Source organism: Salmo salar, chromosome ssa13, assembly GCF_905237065.1.
Source record: "Salmo salar chromosome ssa13, Ssal_v3.1, whole genome shotgun sequence".
NCBI classification, from domain to species: Eukaryota; Metazoa; Chordata; class Actinopteri; order Salmoniformes; family Salmonidae; genus Salmo; species Salmo salar.
The window spans coordinates 7,362,173-7,389,039 of record NC_059454.1 but is presented as its reverse complement, the minus strand read 5'-3'; the positions used below and the strand labels follow the sequence as shown (position 1 = coordinate 7,389,039).

Below are 26,867 nucleotides of genomic sequence, written 5' to 3'. Positions count from 1 at the left end.
TAAATGCATTTAAAATCACACTTTACTGTTAAAAGCATTTAAAATCACACTTTACTGTTAAAAGCATTTAAAATCACACTTTAAGGTTAAGTGCATTTAAAATTACACTTTACTGTTAAAACAATAAAATGAAAAGAAGAGAAAGGAAACAAGAAGCACCTCCAGACACTCCACCAGCTCCTCCTCCTCCTCCTCCCCCAGCACCCTGCACCAGGGCTGGGGTGGGCTGCGGCTGCTGCTGCTGCTGCTTGGAGGAGGGTTTGTGGTTCTTCCAGTCCACTCCACAGATGGTGTGTCGGCGCTCCATAGTGCCACCTGCTGGACGGGGGTCAGAGTTGCTCATGGTCTGACGACGACCCTCGATGCCTCCTGGTTTTTTCTTCTCCAGGCTGTTACCACCTGCTAGGACGGTATCTACGTTTAAACCTGGGGGAGGAGGAGGATGGAGGAAGAGGAGGATGGAGGAAGAGGAGGATGGAGGAGGAGGAGCAGGAGGTGGAGGATGGAGGAGGAGGAAGAGGAAGAGGATGGAAGATGGAGGAAGAGAAGGATGGAGGAGGAGGAGGAGGAGGAGGAGGAAGAGAAAGAGGATGGAGGAAGAGGAGGATGGAGGAAGAGGATGGAGGAGGAGGAGCAGGAGGAGGATGGAGGAGGAGGATGGAGGAGGAGGAAGAGGATGGAGGAAGAGGAGGAAGAGGATGGAGAAAGAGGATGGAAGAGGATGGAGGAGGAGGAGGATGGAGGAAGAGGATGGAAGAGGAGGAGGATGGAGGAGGAGGATGGTGGATGGAGGAGGGGCAGGAGGGGGATGGAAGAGGAGGAGGAGCAGGATGGGATGGAAGAGGAGGAGGAGGAGGAGGACGGAGGAGATGGAGGAGGAGGAGGAGGATGGAGGAGGATGGAGGAGGGGGATGGAGGAGGACTGAGGAGATGGAGGAGGAGGAGGATGGAGGAGGGATGGAGGAGGGGATGGAGGAGGGGCGGAGGGGGACGGAGTAGGGGGAGGAGGAGGATGGAGGAGCAGGAGGAGGAGGATGGAGGAGGATGGAGAATGGAGGAGGATGGAGGAGGGGGATGGAGGAGGGGGATGGAGGAGGGGCAGGAGGGGGACGGAGGAGCAGGAGGAGGATGAAGGAGGAGGAGGAGGATGGAGCAGGAGGAAGAAGAGGAGGAGAAGGGGGAGAAGGAGGAGGAGGGGGAGGAGGTGGAGGAGTGTCACCAAACACATACTTTCCAGATTCAGATTGATTCATCCACAACCATGTAGTATTTACAGCATAGTAAATAAAATCTGAGATCAGAGGCTGACAAACTAATAGACGCTGAATCCAGACATGACTAATCATTGAAATGTACTGTGAGTGAGTTACTGAGCTGCCTTGCCTGTTTTGAGCACCAGGAGGTGCAGTGCATCATCTCTCAGGTAGGAGGCAGCAGCGATCTCGTGCGTAGGGATCCTCAGCAGCAGCTTCTCATTGTCTCGCCAGGTCAGAAGAAGACATCGGGCTGACAGGCTCAGGATACAGTCCTGCTCAACGCTGGTCTTCAGGGGAAGCACCTTCAGCTGCTGTGCAACCAATAAACAACAGAGACACATATTACACACCAGAGACACAGAGACATATCATGCTATGTAATTACTATTTATACAACGGGTGGGTCTAATCCTGAATGCTGATTGGTTAAAAACGCATTCCAGACGGTGTCTATTCCACAAGTTACCACTGGCTAAATCTTTGACTTTAAAATGCCTATTTACTCTGTTCCATCTGACTGCACAATCCACTGTCTCATCAGCCCAGCCAGGCAATTTATAAACTTGATCTCCACTATGAAAAGCATCTAGACATTATCTCACATTTCTTTTAGACTAACATTTGGTTTTCAACAGTGGTGATTTGTATAAACCTTGTTGTCTGTCTCTCCGACATTTGCAACGTTGTTTCAATATTCAAATTCAATCTCTAACTGTCCCATAGTAATGAACGTGTCGGAAGTCGGGACGAGACAGACATGTAGGTAGTGTTTCTCAGCCAGTTGAAATCACGATTCAGCTGGCATCATTTTTATGGAATTATACAAAATAATATCAATTGAAAAAAGTTACAACGAAACACAGCTAGTTTGCAGTCTTTCCAGCTTCAGTTTCAAGTGATTGTGTTACTGTAGCTATGCTGTTGGCTATCTCCTCTGAACAACAGTGTCCTGACAAGGGAGCACATTTTCTATGCCAGACGAAATTGAGCCTCATCACCTTATTTTTATGGATGTATCCAAATAAATGTAATTAGAAAATAGCTTAAACAAATGTAAAGGCAGCTACTTTGCTGTTATTTTGACGTGACTGTAAGTTAGCCGTAGTTGGCTAGCAAGCAAGGGATAAGAACGTTGCCAGCCAGTATTGCAGTGGAACATTTTAGAACGAACGACTGGGTCGCGTCCATAGATACAGAACAAAAAGACTGAACGACTGGGTCACGTCCATAGATACAGAACAAAAAGACTGAACGACTGGGTCGCGTCCATAGATACAGAACAAAAAGACAAATGACCGGGTCGCGTCCATAGATACAGAACAAAAGGACTGAACGACTGGGTCACGTCCATAGACACAGAACAAAAAAGACTCAATGACTGGGTGTGAATAGATCGAGGCCAGAGTAAATCAGTAAAACATCTTAGCATGTTGTGCTCCAGTATTGTTTTTCCACTGTTTTATTAGAGATATAAACGTGTAACAAACTCACCCTGGCCGTGTCCAGGAGCTGCAGCAGTTCATCTCTACTGGAAGGGTTTAGAGAACACGACACCCACGTCAGGTGACCCAGGAACTACGAGGACAACAAGGATCAGAGTTTAGCATTACTGTACTAGATAAAAGCATAAAGGCCGTGATACACACCCAGAGAGAAGAGGACACACACATCAAATCACATTTTATTCATCACGTGCTTCGTAAACAACAGGTGTAGACTAACAGTGAAATGCTGACGGGCCCTTCCCAACAATGTAGAGAGAAACAACAGGTGTAGACTAACAGTGAAATGCTGACGGGCCCTTCCCAACAATGTAGAGAGAAACAACAGGTGTAGACTAACAGTGAAATGCTGACGGGCCCTTCCCAACAATGTAGAGAGAAACAACAGGTGTAGACTAACAGTGAAATGCTGACGGGCCCTTCCCAACAATGTAGAGAGAAACAACAGGTGTAGACTAACCGTGAAATGCTGACTTAGGGGCCCTTCCCAACAATGTAGAGAGAAACAACAGGTGTAGACTAACAGTGAAATGCTGACGGGCCCTTCCCAACAATGTAGAGAGAAACAACAGGTGTAGACTAACAGTGAAAGTGTCTCACGGGCCCTTCCCAACAATGTAGAGAAACAACAGGTGTAGACTAACAGTGAAATGCTTTCTGACGGACCCTTCCCAACAATGTAGAGAGAAACAACAGGTGTAGACTAACAGTGAGACTCTGACGGGCCCTTCCCAACAATGTAGAGAGAAACAACAGGTGTAGACTAACAGTGAAATGCTCTGACGGGCCCTTCCCAACAATGTAGAGAGAAACAACAGGTGTAGACTAACAGTGAAATGCTGACGGGCCCTTCCCAACAATGTAGAGAGAAACAACAGGTGTAGACTAACAGTGAAATGCTGACGGGCCCTTCCCAACAATGTAGAGAGAAACAACAGGTGTAGACTAACAGTGAAATGCTTTCTGACGGGCCCTTCCCAACAATGTAGAGAGAAACAACAGGTGTAGACTAACAGTGAAATGCTGACGGGCCCTTCCCAACAATGTAGAGAGAAACAACAGGTGTAGACTAACAGTGAAATGCTGACGGGCCCTTCCCAACAATGTAGAGAGAAACAACAGGTGTAGACTAACAGTGAAATGCTGACGGGCCCTTCCCAACAATGTAGAGAGAAACAACAGGTGTAGACTAACAGTGAAATGCTGACGGGCCCTTCCCAACAATGTAGAGAGAAACAACAGGTGTAGACTAACAGTGAAATGCTGACGGGCCCTTCCCAACAATGTAGAGAGAAACAACAGGTGTAGACTAACAGTGAAATGCTGACGGGCCCTTCCCAACAATGTAGAGAGAAACAACAGGTGTAGACTAACAGTGAAATGCTGACGGGCCCTTCCCAACAATGTAGAGAGAAACAACAGGTGTAGACTAACAGTGAAATGCTGACGGGCCCTTCCCAACAATGTAGAGAGAAACAACAGGTGTAGACTAACAGTGAAATGCTGACGGGCCCTTCCCAACAATGTAGAGAGAAACAACAGGTGTAGACTAACAGTGAAATGCTGACGGGCCCTTCCCAACAATGTAGAGAGAAACAACAGGTGTAGACTAACAGTGAAATGCTGACGGGCCCTTCCCAACAATGTAGAGAGAAACAACAGGTGTAGACTAACAGTGAAATGCTGACGGGCCCTTCCCAACAATGTAGAGAGAAACAACAGGTGTAGACTAACAGTGAAATGCTGACGGGCCCTTCCCAACAATGTAGAGAGAAACAACAGGTGTAGACTAACAGTGAAATGCTGACGGGCCCTTCCCAACAATGTAGAGAGAAACAACAGGTGTAGACTAACAGTGAAATGCTGACGGGCCCTTCCCAACAATGTAGAGAGAAACAACAGGTGTAGACTAACAGTGAAATGCTGACGGGCCCTTCCCAACAATGTAGAGAGAAACAACAGGTGTAGACTAACAGTGAAATGCTGACGGGCCCTTCCCAACAATGTAGAGAGAAACAACAGGTGTAGACTAACAGTGAAATGCTGACGGGCCCTTCCCAACAATGTAGAGAGAAACAACAGGTGTAGACTAACAGTGAAATGCTGACGGGCCCTTCCCAACAATGTAGAGAGAAACAACAGGTGTAGACTAACAGTGAAATGCTGACGGGCCCTTCCCAACAATGTAGAGAGAAACAACAGGTGTAGACTAACAGTGAAATGCTGACGGGCCCTTCCCAACAATGTAGAGAGAAACAACAGGTGTAGACTAACAGTGAAATGCTGACGGGCCCTTCCCAACAATGTAGAGAGAAACAACAGGTGTAGACTAACAGTGAAATGCTGACGGGCCCTTCCCAACAATGTAGAGAGAAACAACAGGTGTAGACTAACAGTGAAATGCTGACGGGCCCTTCCCAACAATGTAGAGAGAAACAACAGGTGTAGACTAACAGTGAAATGCTGACGGGCCCTTCCCAACAATGTAGAGAGAAACAACAGGTGTAGACTAACAGTGAAATGCTGACGGGCCCTTCCCAACAATGTAGAGAGAAACAACAGGTGTAGACTAACAGTGAAATGCTGACGGGCCCTTCCCAACAATGTAGAGAGAAACAACAGGTGTAGACTAACAGTGAAATGCTGACGGGCCCTTCCCAACAATGTAGAGAGAAACAACAGGTGTAGACTAACAGTGAAATGCTGACGGGCCCTTCCCAACAATGTAGAGAGAAACAACAGGTGTAGACTAACAGTGAAATGCTGACGGGCCCTTCCCAACAATGTAGAGAGAAACAACAGGTGTAGACTAACAGTGAAATGCTGACGGGCCCTTCCCAACAATGTAGAGAGAAACAACAGGTGTAGACTAACAGTGAAATGCTGACGGGCCCTTCCCAACAATGTAGAGAGAAACAACAGGTGTAGACTAACAGTGAAATGCTGACGGGCCCTTCCCAACAATGTAGAGAGAAACAACAGGTGTAGACTAACAGTGAAATGCTGACGGGCCCTTCCCAACAATGTAGAGAGAAACAACAGGTGTAGACTAACAGTGAAATGCTGACGGGCCCTTCCCAACAATGTAGAGAGAAACAACAGGTGTAGACTAACAGTGAAATGCTGACGGGCCCTTCCCAACAATGTAGAGAGAAACAACAGGTGTAGACTAACAGTGAAATGCTGACGGGCCCTTCCCAACAATGTAGAGAGAAACAACAGGTGTAGACTAACAGTAAAATGCTGAAGGGCCCTTCCCAACAATGTAGAGAGAAACAACAGGTGTAGACTAACAGTGAAATGCTGACGGGCCCTTCCCAACAATGTAGAGAGAAACAACAGGTGTAGACTAACAGTGAAATGCTGACGGGCCCTTCCCAACAATGTAGAGAGAAACAACAGGTGTAGACTAGCAGTGAAATGCTGACGGGCCCTTCCCAACAATGTAGAGAGAAACAACAGGTGTAGACTAACAGTGAAATGTCTGACGGGCCCTTCCCAACAATGTAGAGAGAAACAACAGGTGTAGACTAACAGTGAAATGCTGACGGGCCCTTCCCAACAATGTAGAGAGAAACAACAGGTGTAGACTAACAGTGAAATGCTGACGGGCCCTTCCCAACAATGTAGAGAGAAACAACAGGTGTAGACTAACAGTGAAATGCTGACGGGCCCTTCCCAACAATGTAGAGAGAAACAACAGGTGTAGACTAACAGTGAAATGCTGACGGGCCCTTCCCAACAATGTAGAGAGAAACAACAGGTGTAGACTAGCAGTGAAATGCTGACGGGCCCTTCCCAACAATGTAGAGAGAAACAACAGGTGTAGACTAACAGTGAAATGCTGACGGGCCCTTCCCAACAATGTTGAGAGAAACAACAGGTGTAGACTAACAGTGAAATGCTGACGGGCCCTTCCCAACAATGTTGAGAGAAACAACAGGTGTAGACTAACAGTGAAATGCTGACGGGCCCTTCCCAACAATGTTGAGAGAAAGAAAATAGAGAAATAATAGAAAAGTAAAACACAGTAATAAAAGTAATAATAAATACACAATGAGTAACATAACATGGTTTTACACAGGGTACCAGGACACAATGTGCAGGGGTACGGGGTAATAATATGGCTTTATACACAGGGTACCAGGACACAATGTGCAGGGGTACGAGGTAATAACATGGCTTTATACACAGGGTACCAGGACACAATGTGCAGGGGTATTAGGTAATTGAGGTAGATATGTACTGTACATATAACGAGCAATAAAGTGACAGATGGTGAACAGTAGCAGCATCGTATGTGATGAGTCCAAAAAGTTTGTGAAAGAAGGGTCAATGCTGGTCAATTTGTTTAACTATTTAACTAAGTATTTATCAGTCTTATGATTTGGGGGTAGAAGCTGTTCAGGGTCCTGTTGGTTCCAGATTTGGTGCCTTGGTACCTCTCGCCGTGCGGTAGCAGAGAGAACAGTCTATGACTTATGTGGCGTTTTTTTTATATATATAACATTTGATTTTTATATTTCTTGGTATAAAAAAAGCTTGCAGTAAAGAGAAAATGTCATTCTGAAAAAAGTCTCAGAAGAAAGTGGGCATGATAAAAATAGCAGTTTAAAGGAAGAAGAATGGACAGAGAAACAGGCAATCTTACCATATTTCTCCACTGTCAAACCAGAGTGTCTTGTTTGGTAACGAAACAATTGCTGTTTGCAAATAATTTAATATTAGACATCCTTCTGAATTGAAGCATGGCACTTTGAAAAGTGACCTTTCCACCAGACAGAGGTTCGACCGACACAGAACAATGTAAGCTTCAACAGCTACTCAACAGTTTTCCTAACAACTGGTTTAAACATCTTCTCTCTTTTAAGAAAGTAAAACGCTCATAGAATTCTATTTAGAATCCCTATTAAATCAATAGCATCTCTGTCATAAAGATTTGTCCTTTTTTTTTACTTTTACACTGTATGACCCTTTTTATTGTGGCATGAACACAACCGGTCATCATGTTTTCATCTGATTGTCAAACAAAATCACTTCAAAAGGGGATCCGACTCACGTTCATCCACATGAAACATATTTCAAGCCTCCAAAAAACAGCGGTGAATGAAATAAAATAAAAAACAGAGAATAAACGGTGAATAAACAATTAATAAACAATTAATAAACGGTGAATGAAATAGACATTTGTTACACAAAACACCAAAAAAGTGTAACAACATTTGACTATAGACCAGAATCCAATGCTGTCTGTGGACGTCTCGGTTTTTGTTTTACACTACAGCGTACCCCCACCCCCCCACTATTTCTTTTACCCAGGATGCACTACCGGACTGTACCGCCTTACTTTCAACCCTAGTCCCAGGGTCCTGAGCTTAGTGATGAGCTTGGAGGGCACTATAGTGTTGAACGCTACGCTGTAGTCAATGAACAGCATTCTCACGTAGGTGTTCCTCTTGTCCAGGTGGGAAAGGGCAGCATGGAGCGCAATAGAGATTGCGTCATCTGTGGATGAGTTGGGGTAGTATGGTAATCGGAGTGGGTGCAATGTGTCTGGGATGATGGTGTTGATGTGAGCCATGACCAGCCATGACCAGCCTTTAAAAGCATTTCATGGCTACAGATGTGAGCGCTACAGGGTGATAGTCATTTAGGCAAGTTACCATGGCGTTCTTGGGCACAGGGACTATGGCGGTCTACTTGAAACATGTAGGTATTACAGACTGGGTCAGGGAGAGGTTGAAAATGTCTGTGAAGACACTTGCCAGCTTGTACGCATCCCGGTATTCCATCTGGCCTGCGGCATTGCGAATGTTAACCTGTTTAAAGGTCTTACTCACATCAACTACTGAGAGCGTGATCACACAGTCGTCAGGAACAGCTGGTGCTCTCGCCCTTTGTTCAGTGTTGCTTGCCTCGAAACGAGCACAGAAGGTAACCCAGGAACTGAGGAGGAGGAAGTACAATGGTATGTCTGGTTGTGTCCCAAACACAAGACATCTTCTCTAGTAACATCCACACTTGCGTTTGAGACAGAGGCTATGTCTGTGTTTGAGACAGAGTCTATGTCTGTGTTTGAGACAGAGTCTATGTCTGTGTTTGAGACAGAGTCTATGTCTGTGTTTGAGACAGAGTCTATGTCTGTGTTTGAGACAGAGTCTATGTCTGTGTTTGAGACAAGAGTCTATGTCTGTGTTTGCAAGTCTATTATCTATAAGTCTAGATGATGTGTCCTCCTCACCTTTGATACAACTATAGATTGATTAGTTGACGTCTCACCTTGACCTCCTTCTCTACATAGTCATAGATGAGTCTCTCCGGGTGGATGAGGAAGTCTGGAGGGTAGAGGGGTACGGTGTGGAGTGGTCTACGGGACACACTACTCCTGTCTGTCTGTCTGCGCCCCGACTTAGAGAAGACCAGGAGCTTGATGGGTGATACAAAACCCTGAGGAAGAAGAGAGAGAGAGGAGAGAGAGGAGAGGGAGGAGAGGAGAGGGAGGAAGAGAGAGAGAAGAGAAGAGGAGAGGGAGGAAGAGAGAGAGAGAAGGAGATTGAGGTAGGGAGAGAGAGAGAGAGAAGGAGTGGTAGGGAGAGAGAGAGAGAGAAGGAGAGGTAGGGAGAGAGAGAGAGAGAGAGAGAGAGAGGGAGAGAGAGAGAGAAGGAGATGAAGGGAGAGAGCGAGAGAAGGAGATGGAGGAAGAGAGAGAGAGGAGATGGAGGAAGAGAGAGAGAGAAGGAGATGGAGGAAGAGAGAGAGAGAGAAGGAGAGGTAGGGAGAGAGAGAGAGAGAAGGAGAGGTAGGGAGAGAGAGAGAGAGAAGGAGATGGAGGAAGAGAGAGAGAGAAGGAGATGGAGGAAGAGAGAGAGAGAAGGAGAGGGAGGAAGAGAGAGAGAGAGAAGGAGAGGGAGGAAGAGAGAGAGAAGGAGATGGAGAAAGAGAGAGAGAGAGAGAGAGAGAGAAGGACAGGTAGGGAGAGAAGAAGTAAGAGATAGAGAGAGGGCAAGAGGGCGTTTTTTTTATTTCATACTGGGGTAGTGGGGTATAGTGTGGAGGGGTCGACCAGACGCTTGATGGGGGGGTGCACAAGACCTGAGACATCTGAAAATTTCCCAACTCCATACTCTATCTGATCGACGCCGATTGATGTAACAAATTTAATATAAAAATCATAAACTATTTTTTTTTAATAAGCTAAACTGAAGAGTGTGTAGGAACATGCTTTCTGAAGTCTTAAAACACCAGTAAATGTCTACTGGTGAAGTATTACAGTCTACTGGTGAAGTATTACATGTTTTTGTTGTTGTTGTGTGAATTCAACAGCAAGTCAAGGCTGAGTAATGAACAACAGACTCCAGCAGCACTCTGAGAGGGACAGAGCCTGAGTCTGGACAGACAACTCACTCAGAGAGAGACGGGACAGACAACTCACTCAGAGAGAGACAGAGCCTGAGACTGGAGAGACAACTCACTCAGAGAGGGACAGGGCCTGAGACTGGACAGACCACTCACTCAGAGAGAGACAGAGCCTGAGACGGGAGAGACAACTAACTCAGAGAGAGACAGAGCCTGAGACAGGAGAGACAACTCACTCAGAGAGAGACAGAGCCTGAGACGGGAGAGACAACTAACTCCGAGAGAGACAGAGCCTGAGAGTGGACAGACAACTCACTCAGAGAGAGACAGAGCCTGAGACTGGACAGACAACTCACTCAGAGAGAGACAGAGCCTGAGACTGGACAGACAACTCACTCAGAGAGAGACAGAGCCTGAGACGGGAGAGACAACTCACTCAGAGAGAGACAGAGCCTGAAACTGGACAGACAACTCACTCAGAGAGAGACAGAGCCTGAGACGGGAGAGACAACTCACTCAGAGAGAGACAGAGCCTGAGACGGGAGAGACAACTCACTCAGAGAGAGACAGAGTTTGAGACGGGAGAGACAACTCACTCAGAGAGAGACAGAGCCTGAGACTGGACAGACCACTCACTCAGAGAGAGACAGAGTTGGGGAGAGACAACTCACTCAGAGAGAGACAGAGCCTGAAACGGGAGAGACAACTCACTCAGAGAGGGACAGAGCCTGAGACTGGACAGACAACTCACTCAGAGAGAGACAGAGCCTGAGACTGGACTGACAACTCACTCAGAGAGAGACAGAGCCTGAGACTGGACAGACCACTCACTCAGAGAGAGACAGAGTTGTAGACGGGAGAAACAACTCACTCAGAGAGAGACAGAGCCTGAGAACGACAGACAACTCACTCAGAGAGAGATGGGACTGACAACTCACTCAGAGAGAGATGGGACTGACAACTCACTCAGAGAGAGACAGAGCCTGAGACGGGAGAGACAACTCACTCAGAGAGGGACAGAGCCTGAGACTGGACAGACAACTCACTCAGAGAGAGACAGAGCCTGAGACTGGACAGACAACTCACTCAGAGAGAGACAGAGCCTGAGACTGGAGAGACAACTCACTCAGAGAGAGACAGAGCCTGAGACGGGAGAGACAACTAACTCAGAGAGAGACAGAGCCTGAGACTGGACAGACAACTCACTCAGAGAGAGACAGAGCCTGAGACTGGACTGACAACTCACTCAGAGAGAGACAGAGCCTGAGACGGGAGAGACAACTCACTCAGAGAGAGACAGAGCCTGAGACTGGACTGACAACTCACTCAGAGAGAGACAGAGCCTGAGACTGGACTGACAACTCACTCAGAGAGAGACAGAGCCTGAGACTGGACTGACAACTCACTCAGAGAGAGACAGAGCCTGAGACGGGAGAGACAACTCACTCAGAGAGAGATGGGACTGACAACTCACTCAGAGAGAGATGGGACTGACAACTCACTCAGAGAGAGATGGGACTGACAACTCACTCAGAGAGAGACAGAGCCTGAGATGGGAGAGACAACTCACTCAGAGAGGGACAGAGCCTGAGACTGGACAGACAACTCACTCAGAGAGAGACAGAGCCTGAGACGGGAGAGACAACTCACTCAGAGAGGGACAGAGCCTGAGACTGGACAGACAACTCACTCAGAGAGAGACAGAGCCTGAGACGGGAGAGACAACTCACTCAGAGAGAGACAGAGCCTGAGACGGGAGAGACAACTCACTCAGAGAGAGACAGAGCCTGAGACTGGACAGACAACTCACTCAGAGAGAGACAGAGCCTGAGACTGGACTGACAACTCACTCAGAGAGAGACAGAGCCTGAGACTGGACTGACAACTCACTCAGAGAGAGACAGAGCCTGAGACGGGAGAGACAACTAACTCAGAGAGAGACAGAGCCTGAGACTGGACAGACAACTCACTCAGAGAGAGACAGAGCCTGAGACTGGACAGACAACTCACTCAGAGAGAGACAGAGCCTGAGACTGGACTGACAACTCACTCAGAGAGAGACAGAGCCTGAGACTGGACTGACAACTCACTCAGAGAGAGACAGAGCCTGAGACTGGACTGACAACTCACTCAGAGAGAGACAGAGCCTGAGACGGGAGAGACAACTCACTCAGAGAGAGATGGGACTGACAACTCACTCAGAGAGAGATGGGACTGACAACTTACTCAGAGAGAGACAGAGCCTGAAACGGGAGAGACAACTCACTCAGAGAGGGACAGAGCCTGAGACGGGAGAGACAACTCACTCAGAGAGAGACAGAGCCTGAGACTGGACAGACAACTCACTCAGAGAGAGACAGAGCCTGAGACTGGACAGACCACTCACTCAGAGAGAGACAGAGTTTGAGACGGGAGAGACAACTCACTCAGAGAGAGACAGAGACTGAGACTGGACAGACAACTCACTCAGAGAGAGATGGGACTGACAACTCACTCAGAGAGAGATGGGACTGACAACTCACTCAGAGAGAGACAGAGCCTGAGACGGGAGAGACAACTCACTCAGAGAGAGACAGAGCCTGAGACTGGACAGACAACTCACTCAGAGAGAGACAGAGCCTGAGACTGGACTGACAACTCACTCAGAGAGAGACAGAGCCTGAGACTGGACTGACAACTCACTCAGAGAGAGACAGAGCCTGAGACGGGAGAGACAACTAACTCAGAGAGAGACAGAGCCTGAGACTGGACAGACAACTCACTCAGAGAGAGACAGAGCCTGAGACAGGACAGACAACTCACTCAGAGAGAGACAGAGCCTGAGACTGGACAGACAACTCACTCAGAGAGAGACAGAGCCTGAGACAGGACAGACAACTCACTCAGAGAGAGACAGAGCCTGAGACTGGACTGACAACTCACTCAGAGAGAGACAGAGCCTGAGACTGGACTGACAACTCACTCAGAGAGAGACAGAGCCTGAGACTGGACTGACAACTCACTCAGAGAGAGACAGAGCCTGAGACGGGAGAGACAACTCACTCAGAGAGAGACAGAGCCTGAGACTGGACTGACAACTCACTCAGAGAGAGACAGAGCCTGAGACTGGACTGACAACTCACTCAGAGAGAGACAGAGCCTGAGACGGGAGAGACAACTAACTCCGAGAGAGACAGAGCCTGAGAGTGGACAGACAACTCACTCAGAGAGAGACAGAGCCTGAGACTGGACAGACAACTCACTCAGAGAGAGACAGAGCCTGAGACTGGACAGACAACTCACTCAGAGAGAGACAGAGCCTGAGACGGGAGAGACAACTCACTCAGAGAGAAGAGAGAGCCTGAAACTGGACAGACAACTCACTCAGAGAGAGACAGAGCCTGAGACGGGAGAGACAACTCACTCAGAGAGAGACAGAGCCTGAGACGGGAGAGACAACTCACTCAGAGAGAGACAGAGTTTGAGACGGGAGAGACAACTCACTCAGAGAGAGACAGAGCCTGAGACTGGACAGACCACTCACTCAGAGAGAGACAGAGTTTGAGACGGGAGAGACAACTCAATTAGAGAGAGACAGAGCCTGAGACTGGACAGACAACTCACTCAGAGAGAGATGGGACTGACAACTCACTCAGAGAGAGACAGAGCCTGAAACGGGAGAGACAACTCACTCAGAGAGGGACAGAGCCTGAGACTGGACAGACAACTCACTCAGAGAGAGACAGAGCCTGAGACTGGACAGACAACTCACTCAGAGAGAGATGGGACTGACAACTCACTCAGAGAGAGATGGGACTGACAACTCACTCAGAGAGAGACAGAGCCTGAGACTGGACAGACCACTCACTCAGAGAGAGACAGAGTTTGAGACGGGAGAGACAACTCACTCAGAGAGAGACAGAGCCTGAGACTGGACAGACAACTCACTCAGAGAGAGATGGGACTGACAACTCACTCAGAGAGAGATGGGACTGACAACTCACTCAGAGAGAGACAGAGCCTGAGACTGGACAGACCACTCACTCAGAGAGAGACAGAGTTTGAGACGGGAGAGACAACTCACTCAGAGAGAGACAGAGCCTGAGACTGGACAGACAACTCACTGAGAGAGAAATGGGACTGACAACTCACTCAGAGAGAGACAGAGCCTGAGACGGGAGAGACAACTCACTCAGAGAGAGATGGGACTGACAACTCACTCAGAGAGAGACAGAGCCTGAGACTGGACAGACAACTCACTCAGAGAGAGACAGAGCCTGAGACTGGACTGACAACTCACTCAGAGAGAGACAGAGCCTGAGACTGGACTGACAACTCACTCAGAGAGAGACAGAGCCTGAGACGGGAGAGACAACTAACTCAGAGAGAGACAGAGCCTGAGACTGGACAGACAACTCACTCAGAGAGAGACAGAGCCTGAGACTGGACAGACAACTCACTCAGAGAGAGACAGAGCCTGAGACTGGACTGACAACTCACTCAGAGAGAGACAGAGCCTGAGACTGGACTGACAAATCACTCAGAGAGAGACAGAGCCTGAGACTGGACTGACAACTCACTCAGAGAGAGACAGAGCCTGAGACGGGAGAGACAACTCACTCAGAGAGAGATGGGACTGACAACTCACTCAGAGAGAGATGGGACTGACAACTCACTCAGAGAGAGACAGAGCCTGAAACGGGAGAGACAACTCACTCAGAGAGGGACAGAGCCTGAGACGGGAGAGACAACTCACTCAGAGAGAGACAGAGACTGAGACTGGACAGACAACTCACTCAGAGAGAGATGGGACTGACAACTCACTAAGAGAGAGATGGGACTGACAACTCACTCAGAGAGAGACAGAGCCTGAGACGGGAGAGACAACTCACTCAGAGAGAGACAGAGCCTGAGACTGGACAGACAACTCACTCAGAGAGAGACAGAGCCTGAGACTGGACTGACAACTCACTCAGAGAGAGACAGAGCCTGAGACTGGACTGACAACTCACTCAGAGAGAGACAGAGCCTGAGACTGGACTGACAACTCACTCAGAGAGAGACAGAGCCTGAGACGGGAGAGACAACTCACTCAGAGAGAGACAGAGCCTGAGACTGGACAGACCACTCACTCAGAGAGAGACAGAGTTTGAGACGGGAGAGACAACTCACTCAGAGAGAGACAGAGCCTGAGACTGGACAGACAACTCACTCAGAGAGAGATGGGACTGACAACTCACTCAGAGAGAGACAGAGCCTGAAACGGGAGAGACAACTCACTCAGAGAGAGACAGAGCCTGAGACTGGACAGACAACTCACTCAGAGAGAGACAGAGCCTGAGACTGGACTGACAACTCACTCAGAGAGAGACAGAGCCTGAGACTGGACAGACCACTCACTCAGAGAGAGACAGAGTTGTAGACGGGAGAAACAACTCACTCAGAGAGAGACAGAGCCTGAGAACGACAGACAACTCACTCAGAGAGAGATGGGACTGACAACTCACTCAGAGAGAGATGGGACTGACAACTCACTCAGAGAGAGACAGAGCCTGAGACGGGAGAGACAACTCACTCAGAGAGAGACAGAGCCTGAGACTGGACAGACAACTCACTCAGAGAGGGACAGAGCCTGAGACTGGACAGACAACTCACTCAGAGAGAGACAGAGCCTGAGACTGGACTGACAACTCTCTCAGAGAGAGACAGAGCCTGAGACGGGAGAGACAACTAACTCAGAGAGAGACAGAGCCTGAGACTGGACAGACAACTCACTCAGAGAGAGACAGAGCCTGAGACTGGACAGACAACTCACTCAGAGAGAGACAGAGCCTGAGACTGGACAGACAACTCACTCAGAGAGAGACAGAGCCTGAGACTGGACTGACAACTCACTCAGAGAGAGACAGAGCCTGAGACTGGACTGACAACTCACTCAGAGAGAGACAGAGCCTGAGACTGGACTGACAACTCACTCAGAGAGAGACAGAGCCTGAGACGGGAGAGACAACTCACTCAGAGAGAGATGGGACTGACAACTCACTCAGAGAGAGATGGGACTGACAACTCACTCAGAGAGAGATGGGACTGACAACTCACTCAGAGAGAGACAGAGCCTGAGATGGGAGAGACAACTCACTCAGAGAGGGACAGAGCCTGAGACTGGACAGACAACTCACTCAGAGAGAGACAGAGCCTGAGACGGGAGAGACAACTCACTCAGAGAGGGACAGAGCCTGAGACTGGGCAGACAACTCACTCAGAGAGAGACAGAGCCTGAGACGGGAGAGACAACTCACTCAGAGAGAGACAGAGCCTGAGACGGGAGAGACAACTCACTCAGAGAGAGACAGAGCCTGAGACTGGACAGACAACTCACTCAGAGAGAGACAGAGCCTGAGACTGGACTGACAACTCACTCAGAGAGAGACAGAGCCTGAGACTGGACTGACAACTCACTCAGAGAGAGACAGAGCCTGAGACGGGAGAGACAACTAACTCAGAGAGAGACAGAGCCTGAGACTGGACAGACAACTCACTCAGAGAGAGACAGAGCCTGAGACTGGACAGACAACTCACTCAGAGAGAGACAGAGCCTGAGACTGGACTGACAACTCACTCAGAGAGAGACAGAGCCTGAGACTGGACTGACAACTCACTCAGAGAGAGACAGAGCCTGAGACTGGACTGACAACTCACTCAGAGAGAGACAGAGCCTGAGACGGGAGAGACAACTCACTCAGAGAGAGATGGGACTGACAACTCACTCAGAGAGAGATGGGACTGACAACTTACTCAGAGAGAGACAGAGCCTGAAACGGGAGAGACAACTCACTCAGAGAGGGACAGAGCCTGAGACGGGAGAGACAACTCACTCAGAGAGAGACAGAGCCTGAGACTGGACAGACAACTCACTCAGAGAGAGACAGAGCCTGAGACTGGACAGACCACTCACTCAGAGAGAGACAGAGTTTGAGACGGGAGAGACAACTCACTCAGAGAGAGACAGAGCCTGAGACTGGACAGACAACTCACTCAGAGAGAGATGGGACTGACAACTCACTCAGAGAGAGATGGGACTGACAACTCACTCAGAGAGAGACAGAGCCTGAGACGGGAGAGACAACTCACTCAGAGAGAGACAGAGCCTGAGACTGGACAGACAACTCACTCAGAGAGAGACAGAGCCTGAGACTGGACTGACAACTCACTCAGAGAGAGACAGAGCCTGAGACTGGACTGACAACTCACTCAGAGAGAGACAGAGCCTGAGACGGGAGAGACAACTAACTCAGAGAGAGACAGAGCCTGAGACTGGACAGACAACTCACTCAGAGAGAGACAGAGCCTGAGACAGGACAGACAACTCACTCAGAGAGAGACAGAGCCTGAGACTGGACAGACAACTCACTCAGAGAGAGACAGAGCCTGAGACAGGACAGACAACTCACTCAGAGAGAGACAGAGCCTGAGACTGGACTGACAACTCACTCAGAGAGAGACAGAGCCTGAGACTGGACTGACAACTCACTCAGAGAGAGACAGAGCCTGAGACTGGACTGACAACTCACTCAGAGAGAGACAGAGCCTGAGACGGGAGAGACAACTCACTCAGAGAGAGACAGAGCCTGAGACTGGACTGACAACTCACTCAGAGAGAGACAGAGCCTGAGACTGGACTGACAACTCACTCAGAGAGAGACAGAGCCTGAGACGGGAGAGACAACTAACTCCGAGAGAGACAGAGCCTGAGAGTGGACAGACAACTCACTCAGAGAGAGACAGAGCCTGAGACTGGACAGACAACTCACTCAGAGAGAGACAGAGCCTGAGACTGGACAGACAACTCACTCAGAGAGAGACAGAGCCTGAGACGGGAGAGACAACTCACTCAGAGAGAGACAGAGCCTGAAACTGGACAGACAACTCACTCAGAGAGAGACAGAGCCTGAGACGGGAGAGACAACTCACTCAGAGAGAGACAGAGCCTGAGACGGGAGAGACAACTCACTCAGAGAGAGACAGAGTTTGAGACGGGAGAGACAACTCACTCAGAGAGAGACAGAGCCTGAGACTGGACAGACCACTCACTCAGAGAGAGACAGAGTTTGAGACGGGAGAGACAACTCAATTAGAGAGAGACAGAGCCTGAGACTGGACAGACAACTCACTCAGAGAGAGATGGGACTGACAACTCACTCAGAGAGAGACAGAGCCTGAAACGGGAGAGACAACTCACTCAGAGAGGGACAGAGCCTGAGACTGGACAGACAACTCACTCAGAGAGAGACAGAGCCTGAGACTGGACAGACAACTCACTCAGAGAGAGATGGGACTGACAACTCACTCAGAGAGAGATGGGACTGACAACTCACTCAGAGAGAGACAGAGCCTGAGACTGGACAGACCACTCACTCAGAGAGAGACAGAGTTTGAGACGGGAGAGACAACTCACTCAGAGAGAGACAGAGCCTGAGACTGGACAGACAACTCACTCAGAGAGAGATGGGACTGACAACTCACTCAGAGAGAGATGGGACTGACAACTCACTCAGAGAGAGACAGAGCCTGAGACTGGACAGACCACTCACTCAGAGAGAGACAGAGTTTGAGACGGGAGAGACAACTCACTCAGAGAGAGACAGAGCCTGAGACTGGACAGACAACTCACTGAGAGAGAAATGGGACTGACAACTCACTCAGAGAGAGACAGAGCCTGAGACGGGAGAGACAACTCACTCAGAGAGAGATGGGACTGACAACTCACTCAGAGAGAGACAGAGCCTGAGACTGGACAGACAACTCACTCAGAGAGAGACAGAGCCTGAGACTGGACTGACAACTCACTCAGAGAGAGACAGAGCCTGAGACTGGACTGACAACTCACTCAGAGAGAGACAGAGCCTGAGACGGGAGAGACAACTAACTCAGAGAGAGACAGAGCCTGAGACTGGACAGACAACTCACTCAGAGAGAGACAGAGCCTGAGACTGGACAGACAACTCACTCAGAGAGAGACAGAGCCTGAGACTGGACTGACAACTCACTCAGAGAGAGACAGAGCCTGAGACTGGACTGACAACTCACTCAGAGAGAGACAGAGCCTGAGACTGGACTGACAACTCACTCAGAGAGAGACAGAGCCTGAGACGGGAGAGACAACTCACTCAGAGAGAGATGGGACTGACAACTCACTCAGAGAGAGATGGGACTGACAACTCACTCAGAGAGAGACAGAGCCTGAAACGGGAGAGACAACTCACTCAGAGAGGGACAGAGCCTGAGACGGGAGAGACAACTCACTCAGAGAGAGACAGAGACTGAGACTGGACAGACAACTCACTCAGAGAGAGATGGGACTGACAACTCACTAAGAGAGAGATGGGACTGACAACTCACTCAGAGAGAGACAGAGCCTGAGACGGGAGAGACAACTCACTCAGAGAGAGACAGAGCCTGAGACTGGACAGACAACTCACTCAGAGAGAGACAGAGCCTGAGACTGGACTGACAACTCACTCAGAGAGAGACAGAGCCTGAGACTGGACTGACAACTCACTCAGAGAGAGACAGAGCCTGAGACTGGACTGACAACTCACTCAGAGAGAGACAGAGCCTGAGACGGGAGAGACAACTCACTCAGAGAGAGACAGAGCCTGAGACTGGACAGACCACTCACTCAGAGAGAGACAGAGTTTGAGACGGGAGAGACAACTCACTCAGAGAGAGACAGAGCCTGAGACTGGACAGACAACTCACTCAGAGAGAGATGGGACTGACAACTCACTCAGAGAGAGATGGGACTGACAACTCACTCAGAGAGAGACAGAGCCTGAGACGGGAGAGACAACTCACTCAGAGAGGGACAGAGCCTGAGACTGGACAGACAACTCACTCAGAGAGAGACAGAGCCTGAGACGGGAGAGACAACTAACTCAGAGAGAGACAGAGCCTGAGACTGGACAGACAACTCACTCAGAGAGAGACAAAGCCTGAGACTGGACAGACAACTCACTCAGAGAGAGACAGAGCCTGAGACTGGACAGACAACTCACTCAGAGAGAGACAGAGCCTGAGACGGGAGAGACAACTCACTCAGAGAGAGACAGAGCCTGAGACTAGACAGACAACTCACTAAGAGAGAGACAGAGCCTGAGACGGGAGAGACAACTCACTCAGAGAGAGACAGAGCCTGAGACTGGACAGACAACTCACTCAGAGAGAGACAGAGCCTGAGACTGGACAGACCACTCACTCAGAGAGAGACAGAGTTTGAGACGGGAGAGACAACTCACTCAGAGAGAGAAAGAGCCTGAGACTGGACAGACAACTCACTCAGAGAGAGATGGGACTGACAACTCACTCAGAGAGAGATGGGACTGACAACTCACTCAGAGAGAGACAGAGCCTGAGACGCGAGAGACAACTCACTCAGAGAGGGACAGAGCCTGAGACTGGACAGACAACTCACTCAGAGAGAGACAGAGCCTGAGACTAGACAGACAACTCACTAAGAGAGAGACAGAGCCTGAGACGGGAGAGACAACTCACTCAGAGAGAGACAGAGCCTGAGACTGGACAGACAACTCACTCAGAGAGAGACAGAGCCTGAGACTGGACAGACCACTCACTCAGAGAGAGACAGAGTTTGAGACGGGAGAGACAACTCACTCAGAGAGAGAAAGAGCCTGAGACTGGACAGACAACTCACTCAGAGAGAGATGGGACTGACAACTCACTCAGAGAGAGATGGGACTGACAACTCACTCAGAGAGAGACAGAGCCTGAGACGCGAGAGACAACTCACTCAGAGAGGGACAGAGCCTGAGACTGGACAGACAACTCACTCAGAGAGAGACAGAGCCTGAGACTGGAGAGACAACTCACTCAGAGAGAGACAGAGCCTGAGACGGGAGAGACAACTCACTCAGAGAGAGACAGAGCCTGACACTGGACAGACAACTCACTCAGAGAGAGACAGAGCCTGAGACTGGACAGACCACTCACTCAGAGAGAGACAGAGTTTGAGACGGGAGAGACAACTCACTCAGAGAGAGATGGGACTGACAACTCACTCAGAGAGAGATGGGACTGACAACTCACTCAGAGAGAGACAGAGCCTGAGACGGGAGAGACAACTCACTCAGAAAGGGACAGAGCCTGAGACTGGACAGACAACTCACTCAGAGAGAGACAGATCCTGAGACGGGAGAGACAAATCACTCAAAGAGAGATGGGACTGACAACTCACTCAGAGAGAGACAGAGCCTGAGACTGGACTGACAACTCACTCAGAGAGAGACAGAGCCTGAGACTGGACTGACAACTCACTCAGAGAGAGACAGAGCCTGAGACTGGACTGACAACTCACTCAGAGAGGGACAGAGCCTGAGACTGGACAGACAACTCACTCAGAGAGAGACAGAGCCTGAGACGGGAGAGACAACTAACTCAGAGAGGGACAGAGCCTGAGACTGGACAGACAACTCACTCAGAGAGAGAATGAGCCTGAGACGGGAGAGACAACTAACTCAGAGAGAGACAGAGCCTGAGACTGGACAGACAACTCACTCAGAGAGAGACAAAGCCTGAGACTGGACAGACAACTCACTCAGAGAGAGACAGAGCCTGAGACTGGACAGACAACTCACTCAGAGAGAGACAGAGCCAGAGACGGGAGAGACAACTCACTCAGAGAGAGACAGAGCCTGAGACTGGACAGACAACTCACTAAGAGAGAGACAGAGCCTGAGACGGGAGAGACAACTCACTCAGAGAGAGACAGAGCCTGAGACTGGACAGACAACTCACTCAGAGAGAGACAGAGCCTGAGACTGGACTGACAACTCACTCAGAGAGAGATGGGACTGACAACTCACTCAGAGAGAGATGGGACTGACAACTCACTCAGAGAGAGACAGAGCCTGCGACGGGAGAGACAACTCACTCAGAGAGGGACAGAGCCTGAGACTGGACAGACAACTCACTCAGAGAGAGATGGGACTGACAACTCACTCAGAGAGAGATGGGACTGACAACTCACTCAGAGAGAGACAGAGCCTGCGACGGGAGAGACAACTCACTCAGAGAGGGACAGAGCCTGAGACTGGACAGACAACTCACTCAGAGAGAGACAGAGCCTGAGACGGGAGAGACAACTAACTCAGAGAGGGACAGAGCCTGAGACTGGACAGACAACTCACTCAGAGAGAGACAGAGCCTGAGACGGGAGAGACAACTCACTCAGAGAGAGACAGAGCCTGAGACTGGACAGACAACTCACTCAGAGAGGGACAGAGCCTGAGACTGGACAGACAACTCACTCAGAGAGAGACAGAGCCTGAGACTAGACTGACAACTCACTCAGAGAGAGACAGAGCCGGAGACTGGACTGACAACTCACTCAGAGAGAGACAGAGCCTGAGACGTGAGAGACAACTCACTCAGAGAGGGACAGAGCCTGAGACTGGACTGACCACTCACTCAGAGAGAGACAGAGCCTGAGAAGGGAGAGACAACTAACTCAGAGAGAGACAGAGCCTGAGATGGGAGAGATAACTAACTCAGAGAGAGACAGAGCCTGAGACTGGACTGACAACTCACTCAGAGAGAGACAGAGCCTGAGACTGGACTGACCACTCAGAGAGAGACAGAGCCTGAGACGGGAGAGACAACTCACTCAGAGACAGACAGAGCCTGAGACTGGACTGACAACTCACTCAAAGAGAGACAGAGCCTGAGACTGGACTGACAACTCACTCAGAGAGAGACAGAGCCTGAAACTGGACTGACAACTCACTCAGAGAGAGACAGAGCCTGAGACGGGAGAGACAACTCACTCAGAGAGAGACAGAGCCTGAGACTGGACTGACAACTCACTCAGAGAGAGACAGAGCCTGAGACGGGAGAGACAACTCACTCAGAGAGAGACAGACCCTGAGACGGGAGAGACAACTCACTCAGAGAGAGACAGAGCCTGAGACTGGACAGACAACTCACTCAGAGAGAGACAGAGCCTGAGACTGGACAGACCACTCACTCAGAGAGAGACAGAGTTTGAGACGGGAGAGACAACTCACTCAGAGAGAGACAGAGCCTGAGACTGGACAGACAACTCACTCAGAGAGAGATAGGACTGACAACTCACTCAGAGAGAGATGGGACTGACAACTCACTCAGAGAGAGACAGAGCCTGAGACGGGAGAGACAACTCACTCAGAGAGAGACAGAGCCTGAGACTGGACTGACAACTCACTCAAAGAGAGACAGAGCCTGAGACTGGACTGACAACTCACTCAGAGAGAGACAGAGCCTGAGACTGGACTGACAACTCACTCAGAGAGAGACAGAGCCTGAGACGGGAGAGACAACTCACTCAGAGAGAGACAGAGCCTGAGACTGGACTGACAACTCACTCAGAGAGAGACAGAGCCTGAGACGGGAGAGACAACTCACTCAGAGAGAGACAGAGCCTGAGACTGGACTGACAACTCACTCAGAGAGAGACAGAGCCTGAGACGGGAGAGACAACTCACTCAGAGAGAGACAGAGCCTGAGACGGGAGAGACAACTCACTCAGAGAGAGACAGAGCCTGAGACTGGACAGACAACTCACTCAGAGAGAGACAGAGCCTGAGACTGGACAGACCACTCACTCAGAGAGAGACAGAGTTTGAGACGGGAGAGACAACTCACTCAGAGAGAGACAGAGCCTGAGACTGGACAGACAACTCACTCAGAGAGAGATGGGACTGACAACTCACTCAGAGAGAGATGGGACTGACAACTCACTCAGAGAGAGACAGAGCCTGCGACGGGAGAGACAACTCACTCAGAGAGGGACAGAGCCTGAGACTGGACAGACAACTCAGTCAGAGAGAGACAGAGCCTGAGACGGGAGAGACAACTAACTCAGAGAGGGACAGAGCCTGAGACTGGACAGACAACTCACTCAGAGAGAGACAGAGCCTGAGACGGGAGAGACAACTCACTCAGAGAGAGACAGAGCCTGAGACGGGAGAGACAACTCACTCAGAGAGAGACAGAGCCTGAGACTGGACAGACAACTCACTCAGAGAGGGACAGAGCCTGAGACTGGACAGACAACTCACTCAGAGAGAGACAGAGCCTGAGACTAGACTGACAACTCACTCAGAGAGAGACAGAGCCGGAGACTGGACTGACAACTCACTCAGAGAGAGACAGAGCCTGAGACGTGAGAGACAACTCACTCAGAGAGGGACAGAGCCTGAGACTGGACTGACCACTCACTCAGAGAGAGACAGAGCCTGAGAAGGGAGAGACAACTAACTCAGAGAGAGACAGAGCCTGAGACGGGAGAGATAACTAACTCAGAGAGAGACAGAGCCTGAGACTGGACTGACAACTCACTCAGAGAGAGACAGAGCCTGAGACGGGAGAGACAACTCACTCAGAGAGAGACAGAGCCTGAGACTGGACTGACAACTCACTCAAAAGAGAGACAGAGCCTGAGACTGGACTGACAACTCACTCAGAGAGAGACAGAGCCTGAGACGGGAGAGACAACTCACTCAGAGAGAGACAGAGCCTGAGACGGGAGAGACAACTCACTCAGAGAGAGACAGAGCCTGAGACTGGACAGACAACTCACTCAGAGAGAGACAGAGCCTGAGACTGGACAGACAACTCACTCAGAGAGAGACAGAGCCTGAGACGGGACAGACAACTCACTCAGAGAGAGACAGAGCCTGAGACGGGAGAGACAACTCACTCAGAGAGAGATAGGACTGACAACTCACTCAGAGAGAGATGGGACTGACAACTCACTCAGAGAGAGACAGAGCCTGAGACGTGAGAGACAACTCACTCAGAGAGGGACAGAGCCTGAGACTGGACAGACAACTCACTCAGAGAGAGACAGAGCCTGAGACGGGAGAGACAACTAACTCAGAGAGGGACAGAGCCTGAGACTGGACAGACAACTCACTCAGAGAGAGACAGAGCCTGAGACGGGAGAGACAACTCACTCAGAGAGAGACAGAGCCTGAGACTGGACAGACAACTCACTCAGAGAGAGACAGAGCCTGAGACTGGACTGACAACTCACTCAGAGAGAGACAGAGCCTGAGACTGGACTGACCACTCACTCAGAGAGAGACAGAGCCGGAGACTGGACTGACAACTCACTCAGAGAGAGACAGAGCCTGAGACTGGACTGACCACTCACTCAGAGAGAGACAGAGTCTGAGACGGGAGAGACAACTCACTCAGAGAGAGACAGAGCCTGAGACGGGAGAGAGGGACAGAATGGTGTGTATGTGTGTGTAATGGGACTAACAGCTCACTCAGAGGGCGACAGATGACATGACACACACACACACACACTATTAGAGATCCACTGGTTTAACCAGCACATCTTAACACACTGGTCACATGCCCCAGCAACCATGACGCGTTTGTGTTTGTTTATGTGCAGTGTATCTGTGGCTATCGCCTCTTCATTGTTCCGTAGGCTACTGTGATCGATAGTCTAGGCTCTCTATTAAAACCATGAGTTTATAATGCCTCCTTAATCTACTATCTAAATGATGATCCACCAGCCACCAGAGCAGTTACTGGCCATTCATATTCATTTGAAAGAAATCTGATATATATATATATATATATATTTTTCTTTTTATTTAACCTTTATTTAACCAGGCACGTCAGTTAAGAACAAATTCTTATTTATAATGACGGCCTACTCCCGGTCAAACCCGGACGACGCTGGGCCAATTGTGCGCCGCCTTTATGGGACTCCCAATCACGGCCGGATGTGATACAGCCTGGATTCAAACCAGGGACTGTAGTAACACCTCTTGCACTGAGATGCAGTGCCTCAGACCTCTGCGCCACTCGAGGAGCCCTGATAACAGCAACATTAAATCTGGAATCCTTAACGGTGAAACTGCCACCGCCGTTTCATCAAGAAAACAAAACCAAATAACATCGGCGGTGGGGCAGAGAGTTGGTACTGTTTCCCTTTACAGCGGATTCCACTTTCAAGCTAAATCTATCGGTGAACCAGAAAACACATTAGAGCTGTTGTAGCCTACTGTCACACACACACTCACACACACACACACACACACACACACACACACACACACACACACACACACACACACACACACACACACACACACACACACACACACACACACACACACACACACACAAACAGTAAACAATGCAAACCGCACCGCCAAAGGCCGAAACAATAGAATGACGGCCATCTTGACTGTGTCACTCTACCTCTGTAGCCAGAACCCTTTGCCTGAGGAAAACCTTTCACCTAATGGGCTTGAACATGACAGAACATGAACAGAACTTACCTTCTTGGCTTTCTTAGTGGGCTCATAGTCCATCCCTGTAGTAGGCCGTGGTGTGTGTGATAAGTGGTGTCTCCCTGTGAGCTGCGGGCTGGTTTTGGGCTACGGGCTGACGGCTGGGATGTGTTTGTGTGTTCCTGGCACTCAACAAAGACCTCAGGAGCACAGGAGAGTCGTAGGAAGCCCACTTCCTGTTAGACAGGAAACTCCACCAGAGTCTGATAATAAACTAACAAAGACAGAGAGACAAACGCATGCACACCAACACACACACACACACACACACACACACACACACACACACACACACACACACACACACACACACACACACACACACACACACACACACACACACACACACACACACACAGCCTGACCTGATAACAGAGGAATAAACACACACAAGCACATATGCATGC

The 26,867-nt window shown here is 49.8% G+C and overlaps 1 protein-coding gene across 1 annotated transcript in view; it reads right to left on the bottom strand.

The window, feature by feature from the left end:
• Positions 1 to 26,581, bottom strand: part of ccm2l (CCM2 like scaffold protein) — a 49,818-nt gene extending 23,237 nt beyond the window's left edge. Inside the window, exons 1-5 of the mRNA XM_045692863.1 lie at positions 26,449 to 26,581; positions 9,038 to 9,205; positions 2,748 to 2,831; positions 1,384 to 1,567; positions 160 to 426 (exon numbers count right to left, since the gene is read on the bottom strand). Of these exons, the coding sequence (XP_045548819.1) occupies positions 160 to 426; positions 1,384 to 1,567; positions 2,748 to 2,831; positions 9,038 to 9,205; positions 26,449 to 26,481 (736 nt within the window). The 5' untranslated portion in view covers positions 26,482 to 26,581. The remainder of the gene's footprint in view (positions 1 to 159; positions 427 to 1,383; positions 1,568 to 2,747; positions 2,832 to 9,037; positions 9,206 to 26,448) is intronic.
• Between the last annotated feature and the right edge of the window lie 286 nt (positions 26,582 to 26,867).